This window comes from Alosa pseudoharengus, unplaced genomic scaffold (genome assembly GCF_046254945.1).
Source record: "Alosa pseudoharengus isolate Yale_2024_CS ecotype anadromous, Long Island Sound unplaced genomic scaffold, YU_APseudo_1.1 YU_APseudo_1.1_scf_8, whole genome shotgun sequence".
Taxonomy (NCBI): domain Eukaryota; kingdom Metazoa; phylum Chordata; class Actinopteri; order Clupeiformes; family Clupeidae; genus Alosa; species Alosa pseudoharengus.
Window position 1 is genome coordinate 6,864,116 of NW_027468870.1, and position 10,298 is coordinate 6,874,413.

The following is a 10,298-nucleotide window of genomic DNA, read 5'->3' on the forward strand; positions in this document are numbered from 1 at the left end:
CTGCTATTAGCAGGTGTGGGTGAGAACTGAGATGATGTGCGTGAGAACTGAGATGACCCAAGGCGAGTGCAGTTCCTATTTTGTGGCTTTTGGCTTTTGATCCTGATATGCTGTAATGTCTTGTCTGTTTCAACTGGTTTCCAATGTGATGAGTATGAGAGAGACAAAGGGAGGCTGAGACTGAGTGAACTTGAACATTCAGGTAAGAAGATGGAGTGCCAAACCTTCACACACCCGCCGATGCCCCTCCCTGTTCTTCACCACAACCAAAACATTCACAGATGCCCTCATCACGTCTAGACTCGTCTACTGCAATAGTATTCTCTACGGCTTACCAAACGAAATCATCCACTCTCATTTGTACAACCATCTAACTTGCAGGTGAAATTCAAATGTCTCTTTGCGATCACACACACAAGCAGTGAGATACATACACACACACACTTACAGGTGGCCTTGGGTGTTGGCATTTCAGGGAAAAAAACACAAAGTCTGATTCATGGATAACCTATGGTGATGTCTATGTCCTATTCAAATGTTTTAATGCAGGCACTGTGTGGCAAATTGATGGGGTAATACCCTGCATGTCTGTCTTTTAGATTAACCTTAACATTCCGGCGTGATCTGAACCAGTTTTCCCTGTCTGTCATCTGCCATCTCATCAGTAATAACATGACAGAGATAATAGGTCATAGGGTAGGACAGCCATCACAGAAAAAAGGCAGAGGAATACATGCAAAGCTCAGGAGTTATCAGATGAATAAATAATTAAAGAAAACAGATGCCCTACCTATTGGAGTATGTTCACAATGTTTTTAAAAATGGATCTTTATAATGAGACACTAGCACAGACTAGCCTGGAAGCCAGCTTGAGTTTACAAAATTTGTGTTCTGAAAATTCGATCTGGAGTTGCTCATTTGAGAAGTCTGTATCAAATTATTTGGCCGGCTAGGGTGGATAGGGCAACAGTGATATAGATTTGACAAGACACTTGAATTTCCCCTGGGGATCAATAAAGTATCTATCTATCTATCTATCTAAGACACTGACAGCACAATAACTTTAAAAGATTAACAGAAAACAGCGATTAAGGCATTCATTAAAAGGCGTTTTTGCCATTCTTCCTACAAGATTCATATTTCATTGCTCTGACTGATTAGGGCATATACAGTTAAAAGGTGTCAGTTCTCTTAACAGCATTACACAATATGTTTTCCCACATCTCTGAGACCAGTTGGAGCAGATTCATGTCTCTGTTGATGAGATAGTTTTGGGCGTCAAGATGAGAGAAGAGAATTTAATGAGTATTGTGTGCATGAAGTTTCATCTTTGCCTGAAGCTATTTGAACAAAAGCCCATCGAACACAGATATGCCAATAGCAGTTAAGAACCTGCCGCACGCGTGGACAACTTCAGCCTTAAAAGCCATGGAGTTGCAGTAGAAGCCATGATTTTTCTCAGGTGTTTTGATATTTTATAGACATGTAAATTGAAAACAATGACAATATGCTTGGGATTAAAGTAATACTGATACAGTACGTGGAGTGTTTGCTTTCAGTCTTGAATGCTCTCTCTGTAAATTATGTTGGGGGAGAGTGTCCCATGTTCCATTTTTTATCATTATTGTTTTGATTTGGGATCTACTTTGCATTGTTATTACTAATATTTTATACTATTATTTTATTTTATTTTTACAGCACTTTGGTCAACTGTTGTTGTTTTTTTAAATGTGCTATATAAATAAATTGACATTGACATACAAATTAGATAGATAGATAGATAGATAGATAGATAGATAGATACTTTATTGATCCCCAAGGGGAAATTCAAGGTCTCAGTAGCATACAGACATCACACACAACATGCACTTACAGCAGAAATGGTAAATATAAGTATAAACATATAACCAAACTCCACTGTACAATAGAGACAGTAGAAGATAAGAAAAACTAACAAAACTAAATACTAAATATACTACATAAATTAAATTTAAAAATCCACAGTTTGCTTGAGGGTGATCCAGCATGAGTGACAGGGCCGGGACTGACTGGCCTGTAGTTCTGTGTGCATGGTGAGGTGCTCAAGAGAGTGAGTGTCATGGTGAAGGTGCAAAAGTAGTCCAACAGTAGTCCTGTAGTTCTGTGTGCATGGTAAGGTGCTCAAGAGAGTGAGTGTCATGGTGAAGGTGCAAAAAGTAGTCCAACAGCAGTCCAAAAGTGCAGGAATGAGGTCTAGAGACCAGCATAAATAATATGGACAAATAAGAGAGTAAAGTATAATGTAGACAAGGTAATATAAAAAACTATGTCAGTGCAAGAATAGGTCGAGGTAATAGGGTTACAGCCATTTAGTATTGTAGCAGAAGCCATTGGTCATGTGTGCAAATATAGCATGAAAAACAGTGTAGCAGTAAAACAGTAAAAACATTAGGCTGTGGACAGTAGCAAACAGTAGTAAAGCAGTAGTGGGCAGTCAGTACTCAAACATGGAGAGGGTGGAGAGGCAGACTATGCAGATAAGTCTATCTCTCCTCTTCCCTTTAGTGAAGCAATTCATGAACAGATGGAGTGATATGTTTGATATGTTTTCTTTTTGCAATAGTGTCAAATAGCATTAGATAGGGATGAACGCATTACAACCATAACTATAATTGTTATAGGAGAATAAGTTCAGATATTGTGGCCAAAGTTTAGTAAAAAAAATTACCAGATTATCATGGCTCAATGTGATCATGTAAACAGTATGGAAACCAAAACAACTGCATCCTAGACTAAGTTAATAAGACACCTTTTAACTAGTATTTTCTCCTTGCTCCTTTCCTCACTCAACCATGCCATGATCTGCATGGCAAATCAATACATATCAGACTAATTTTTAGGCCCGGTACATAATGAAGTGTTTTGCAGATTGTTTTGCAGGTGGTAGATTGACCACCTGTAAGTGTGTGTGTATGTGTGTGTGTGTGTGTATGTCAGTTATGACAGTTGATATAATATATAATATATTGAATAATTATTCAAGTTTAGTTTGTGATTACATCTGCAAGTGATTATTTTGGACAGCAGTGAGTGACAGGCTATTGTAGTATAACAGTTTATGCCTTTATGTTGGGGGGGGGGGGGCATTTTGAGCATAGTTAAATATTGAGGGGGGGGGGGGGGCATGTCCCCCTTGAAGTATTTCATAATTACAGTCTTTGCATAACCCCACTCTGACTTTACCAGTTATACAAATGACCCTATACTGCCATCTTGTGGCAAAGCTATGCCCATGCACCCAAATGTTTTGTATTTTAGAATCCATGCTTATATCATCCTTATGACAATAACATATACAAATGAAAATGTATCAGACTGACCTCTGCAGCAGCTTGTAGTGTTCCTCCAGACCAGTCCTGTAGACTCAGCAGCATGTGAGCACCTGAGGCCCACAGATGACACCTCATGAGGCCTGCTGCTGCATGGAGCCTGCTGCTACCTGAGGCCTGCTGCTGCCTGGAGCCTGCTGCCCATTCTCATCAGCTCCAACAGGGCCCACATGATGGCACCTGTAATTCCGGCAAAAATTGACCCCAGGGTGTTTTTCTGCAAAAAAAGTGGTGTTTTTAAGCGAACCCGGAGTGTATTACAGAAGACTGTTAAGAACACTTACCAACTGATCCCCTACCAGCTCCTCTCGAAGGAAAGTCCATATAAGTCATTACCTGATCTCAGTCTTCTGTGAGATTAAAGGATAATTCCGGTATTTAGCATGTTGAGTCCCTTTTCTGGTTTGTTTTGGATGAACTAGAGAGGGTAATAAGTGATACCAGATACCAACTGACACTCACTGGTCACATCCTACAGGGTCAGACATTAAAAACATAGGCTACTGCAACTAGATAGATAGATAGATAGATAGATGGGGCCGGGACTGGTAAGGTGCTAAAGGGAGTGTCATGGTGAAGGTGCAAAAAGTAGTCCAACCATAGTCCTTTAGTTATGTGTGCAAGGTGCTCAAGAGAGTGAGTGTCATGGTGAAGGTGCAAAAAGTAGTCCAACATACACTGCTGGCCTGGCATTATGTCTTCAGGGTGTGCTATACAGTCACTGTTAGTATACTTTACTAAATATGACACTAATTATCCTGGTTTTTCAAGTCAAGGGTATAAAGCAGTGGTGAGTACATTTTTAAAACAATATTTCGCACATGGCTAAATATGATTAGTTATGGCTGAGACTAATCCTGGTCTGACCCAGGTGTGTGACGAAATCAGGACCCATCATGCGGTTGATCTGGATCAGACCAGCGCCAGTCTGATTCATATGAGGCCAACCAGCGAGAACAATGTAGGTTAGATTACCCCAAAGGACCTAGCCTGGATGCAAACCTCTCTTTTGGCTTGGGTCACCAGAGGATTGGAAAGTGGTTCATTTACATTAGTGTCTCTGACTTTGGTAGCTAACCCAATCTCCGCCCTTCCCACAGACACACACAAACTACCCTCTCTCTCAAATAACTCTCTCTCTTCTCACTCTTGCTCAACCACATCAAGTATCCATGGATCAGACAGGCTCGAATCTCAAGCTTGCAGATCCTTCATTATTTCCACTTCCATGATGCTCCTCGGAAAGAGTCTTCACTGACAGATGGCTAGTGTTGAGAGCACATTTCAAATCATAACAATGTTTTCACAATAATAAAATGGTCGTAATTTGAATCTCATGACACAGGCCTATGAAAGATGAATGTCCAGTTTACATTGTGATGGTAAAAAAAAAAAAATGTTGGTGAGTGGGTGTGTCGCGTCCGTGACCTAGCGCTCTCCTTTGAGTCTGATTGGCGGATGCAAATCACGCTCCCGTGCAAGTAGTCGCGAGAGTTAACGCAGCGGTTTCCCATGGTGACTGACTGTGAGTGACAAGCAGGTATCAAAGCTAGCTTTCACACAGTATATGCGAGAGAGATGCAAGTTTTTCGTGAAAGGTGCAAACACGCAAATTAAGCTATCACAGCAGACGTGACAGACTTTGGCATTTTAGGGATTCTTGGTGTTCGTAGCTGATAACCGGATGTTATATGGAGAAAGCCTGTGTGTTGCATTTTAGCAAGTGAATTGCTTCGCTATCCTGCTGGCTTCTTTTCCCATTTCTCCCACTGTTTTGGAAGCGCTGTGGTGGAATCATAACGTTAGGTAAACCCATTTTGCAGACAACTAGCTTTAGCAAACCATCAGCATACAGAACTCCTGTTGACTCCTGCCTGAGAATTGGGTGTCCTTAGAAACATATTTTCGTGGACCACACCATCTGAAGGCTCGTCTGGACAGCCATACGTCTGCTGTCAGTGCCGTTTGACATCCAGTCGGGTTTTCTTTGAAGGTAGGTGGCAAAAATGCTAGGCTAGCTAGCTAGCAGTGTGGGCTATTCAACCAGTTAGCTTGCTAAACGCCATCATCTGTGCTTTGATAACTAGGTATCTTCCTCACTTTTATTTTCATCACACGCCATTGTCTGTCACTATGTGTTAGTACTCTGAAGAATGTAAGATTGTGCACATTTCTTTCATATTTGAACATTTACACTCAGGTTAGGCCGACACGCTCATGGAAGTGCCTGCAGGACAAAAATCGACGACTCACATTCTGTTGATGTTTTTTTTTTTTTTATTATTATTCTGTCCAGTATGGCATGCGAGCTCGAGTTGTCTGAGTGTTTCCCATAACGTGTGCATGTTGTGCATTACTTGCAGAGTATGGTTTAATTTTATTTCTCGTATGACGTGCGAAACTGCATGGATGCTCCACGTTAATGCCATAGTAAGCAAAACCGTAAAGCAAAACCCCTGTGTGCAGTGTAGCGTTCTCTGTATTACTTAACGTTAGTGCTTCAGTGGAAAGATCTGTAGGTTACCTTACAGGTAACATTAACCCTTCCCACTGCCGTTCCATTATGCCATGCAGTGTCGTTAGCCTAAGACTGGTGAAACTAGATAATGTGCCTGCCTACTTTTGTGTTTAGTGAAACACTCCTAAATTATTCACTACATAGGCCTACCCTTTGTTTAGTCGCGTGGTATTTCAATCATTAATATGGGGTGCTGGAATTAGGATGGATTTTGAGCTGTAAGTGTGTCATGATTGTAACTTTTGCCCTGATCACTTAAGTGTGTGCTGGTATCTTACCCTTCCTCACTGCAGGGGCTGTGTCCTGGACATCACAAAACTGGCGGACATGGATGAACAGAGTGTTGAGGTGAGAGACCGGGTACTCTGACTCGTCCTAATACATGTGGAGGGTTCTTTTTGGCTGCTGTCAAGGTTTAGGCTAGGTACTGTAGATACGTTCTAATTTCAATTTCAAAACATCTGTGCATTCCTCTGCTTCTGAGAATATGGACTCTTCATCTTTACGAACAGCACATAGCACTGTACACACACAGAGAGAGAGAGACCCATCTTTACCAACAGTATACAGAGCAGTACACACACACACACACACACACACAGGCAGAGATATAGAGAGAGCTCCCCATCTTTACCAACAGCATATCAAAGCAGTACACACACACACACACACACACATACATACAGAGCTCTTCATTTTTACTGCCAGCATAAAGATGGTGCAGCTCCTCCTGAGCTGTGCCTGTAAGCGGCTGCTGCTCTGTTTCCCTTCACCTCTCTGCTCAGCTCTATAAATAGCAGCTCTGTGCCCCTCTACCTCTGCTCAGCTCTATAAATAGCAGCTCTGTGCCCCTCTACCTCTGCTCAGCTCTATAAATAGCAGCTCTGTGCCCCTCTACCTCTCTGCTCAGCTCTCTCTGCTCAGCTCTATAAATAGCAGCTCTGTGCTCAGGTGGGAGCAGCAGGAGGAGGCGGCCAGAGCTCCTGGCTCAGATTGAGCCGGAGACGACTCGACTCAGTTGGACGGTTTACGGACACAATCGCTTACTGAGTGTATTGATGTGCACAGGCACCTTTACAAGTGAACGTTGTCTTGAGATGCTGTAGAGTAGAGTAGTCTGAGCAGCTATGAGCCCTGCAGTAAACTCCCTTTTGTGGAGACGGGCTTGTGTCTCTGCCATCCAGTCGAGTGGACCTGCCTCAGATTGGGGAGCTGTGTATTATACCATGGTCCGGCCAGGGCTTTATCCAACCGCACACTCCTCCTCCTCCCCTCCCCTCCTCTAGTCCGCCTCCCCTCTCCTCCTCTCCTCCTTTCTTCTTCTCCTCCTCTACTCCTCTCCTCTATTCCACCACTTCACCCATGAAAGGCTCTTTATAGGGGCTCCCCAGCTGTGTGTGTGTGTGTGTGTGTGTGTGTGTGTGTGTGTTGGCGTTGCCCTGATCCATCAAGCTCAGCGGGTGGCATCAGGTTTCCCTTTAATGCCCTGAGCCTCTGGATTAGGTGTGTTATCAGCACTGTAGGGTACACACACACACACACACACACACACACACACACACACACACTCACACACACTCACACACACACACACTCACTCACTCACTCACTCACTCACTCACTCACTCACTCACTCACACACACACACACACACACACACACACACACACACACACACACACACGCACACACACACACACACACACACACACACACACACACACACACACACACACACACACACACACACACACACACACACACACACACACACACACACACACACACACACACACACACACACACACACACACACACACACACACGCCCTGCCTTGAAAACCAAAAGACAACAATTTTATCATCAAAATTCTATAGCTGATTTTTTTTAGTAAGGTCCCACCTTTGAAGGTTTTAGAATATCTTATTAGCATAGATTTTAAGAAACATATTTAAGTTTCTATAACACACAATGCTCTGGCCATTAAATAGCCTTAGTTGCGGAAATTGCCTTAAATTAAACAAACAAACAAACAAACAAACACACACACACACAGACACACTGGATAGAGAGATCGTCTGTATGTTGAGGAGCTAGGCCTAGATTCAGACCCCCTGGGGGTCTGTAACGCCAGCACTCACGCAGGCCTTCCCTTCCCAAAAGCAATTAGCCTAGATGTTAGTTTCTTTCTAAATGATCACAATCCACTGTGTCTGTCTCTGTGTCAGCCACATTTTAAAACATAATAAGCTGTGTGAAGCCTCTCGCACTGGAGAAATGACTTAAAGACACATCACTCCTCCCCTCCATGCTCCTCCATACGCTGTGTTGATTGGCTGGAGTAGGTTCCGAGCCACCATGATTGTTTCCCCATTTACAGCTGTGTGTGTGTGTGTGTGTGCGCTGACCATTGTGCCGAACGGACAGTTTGATGATTGAAAAGAGCAGGTTGCTGAATTTGTAAATGACAGACTGAACTTTTAAAACCCTAGAGAAATCAAATCAACACAGGAATGGCAGACGGCACCTTTAAAGAACAAGAAAAATCAAATCAACACGGGAATGGCAGACTGTACCTTTAAAGAACAGGAGAAATCAAATCAACACAGGAATGGCAGACTGTACCTTTAAAGAACAAGAGAAATCAAATCAACCCAGGAATGCTGGATGGAAGCCCATGCAACTTAGATAACATGTTGTGCTTGAGTCAGAGAAAATTAAATCAAGTGTTGTTGCTTGCAAGCAACCTTGGACTGTGTGTGTGTGTGTGCCTATGTACTGTATGTGTATGCCAGTCACACTGGCTTTTAATCCTAGATTGTGTGTGTGTGTTTGAAACCTGTGTTCTTCAAACATTTTTGAAATTGAGTGTGTGTGTGTGTTTGTAACATGTGTTTTTCAAGTGATTTTGAGCTTTTGTTTGTGTTCTAGAGCATAGCGGAGGTGTTTCGATGCTTCATCTGTATGGAGAAGCTGAGAGATGCCCGGCTGTGTCCACACTGTTCCAAACTGTGCTGCTTCAGCTGCATAAGGGTAAGAGAACACACTCACACACACACACACACACACACACACACACACACACACACACACACACACACACACTCTCACACACAAAAGTAGAATGTTTACTATGTAGGAATGTTTTACTCAGAATACACAGGTTGGTCCAGGTCTACTGATGATCTTTTGTTCTATTAGTCCAGTTGTGACTAAATGTGTGTGTGTGTCTATGTGTGTGTGTGTGTGTGTGTGTGTGTGTGTGTGTGTGTGTGTGTGTGTGTGTGTGTGTGTGTGTGTGTGTGTGTGTGTGTGTGTGTGTGTGTGTGTTTGTGTGTGTTTGACAGCGATGGCTAACAGAACAAAGAGCCCAGTGCCCACATTGTCGGTAAGTGACCCGTCACTACACACATAAAATTAACTTTAGTTTAATCAGCAGGTATCTTATGAGGCTAGTCACTACACACAAACTGAACTTTAGTTTAATCAGCAGGTATCTTATGAGGCTAGTCACTACACACAAACTGAACTTTAGTTTAATCAGCAGGTATCTTATGAGGCTAGTCACTACACACAAACTGAACTTTAGTTTAATCAGCAGGTATCTTATGAGGCTAGTCACTACACACAAACTGAACTTTAGTTTAATCAGCAGGTATCTTATGAGGCTAGTCACTACACACAAACTGAACTTTAGTTTAATCAGCAGGTATCTTATGAGGCTAGTCACTACACACAAACTGAACTTTAGTTTAATCAGCAGGTATCTTATGAGGCTAGTCACTACACACAAACTGAACTTTAGTTTAATCAGCAGGTATCTTATGAGGCTAGTCACTACACACAAACTGAACTTTAGTTTAATCAGCAGGTATCTTATGAGGCTAGTCACTACACACAAACTGAACTTTAGTTTAATCAGGTATCTTATGAGGCTAGTCACTACACACAAACTGAACTTTAGTTTAATCAGCAGGTATCTTATGAGGCTAGTCACTACACACAAACTGAACTTTAGTTTAATCAGCAGGTATCTTATGAGGCTAGTCACTACACACAAACTGAACTTTAGTTTAATCAGCAGGTATCTTATGAGGCTAGTCACTACACACAAACTGAACTTTAGTTTAATCAGCAGGTATCTTATGAGGCTAGTCACTACACACAAACTGAACTTTAGTTTAATCAGCAGGTATCTTATGAGGCTAGTCACTACACACAAACTGAACTTTAGTTTAATCAGCAGGTATCTTATGAGACTAGTCACTACACACAAACTGAACTTTAGTTTAATCAGCAGGTATCTTATGAGGCTAGTCACTACACACAAACTGAACTTTAGTTTAATCAGCAGGTATCTTATGAGGCTAGTCACTACACACAAACTGAACTTTAGTTTAATCAGCAGGTAT

At 42.2% G+C, this 10,298-nt stretch overlaps 1 protein-coding gene across 1 annotated transcript in view; it reads left to right on the top strand.

Moving 5' to 3' along the window:
• Nucleotides 1-4,922: 4,922 nt before the first annotated feature.
• Nucleotides 4,923-10,298, top strand: part of LOC143112076 (E3 ubiquitin-protein ligase TRIM37-like) — a 24,064-nt gene continuing 18,688 nt past the window's right edge. Inside the window, exons 1-4 of the mRNA XM_076274325.1 lie at nt 4,923-5,361; nt 6,180-6,234; nt 8,818-8,919; nt 9,234-9,274. Of these exons, the coding sequence (XP_076130440.1) occupies nt 6,214-6,234; nt 8,818-8,919; nt 9,234-9,274 (164 nt within the window). The 5' untranslated portion in view covers nt 4,923-5,361; nt 6,180-6,213. The remainder of the gene's footprint in view (nt 5,362-6,179; nt 6,235-8,817; nt 8,920-9,233; nt 9,275-10,298) is intronic.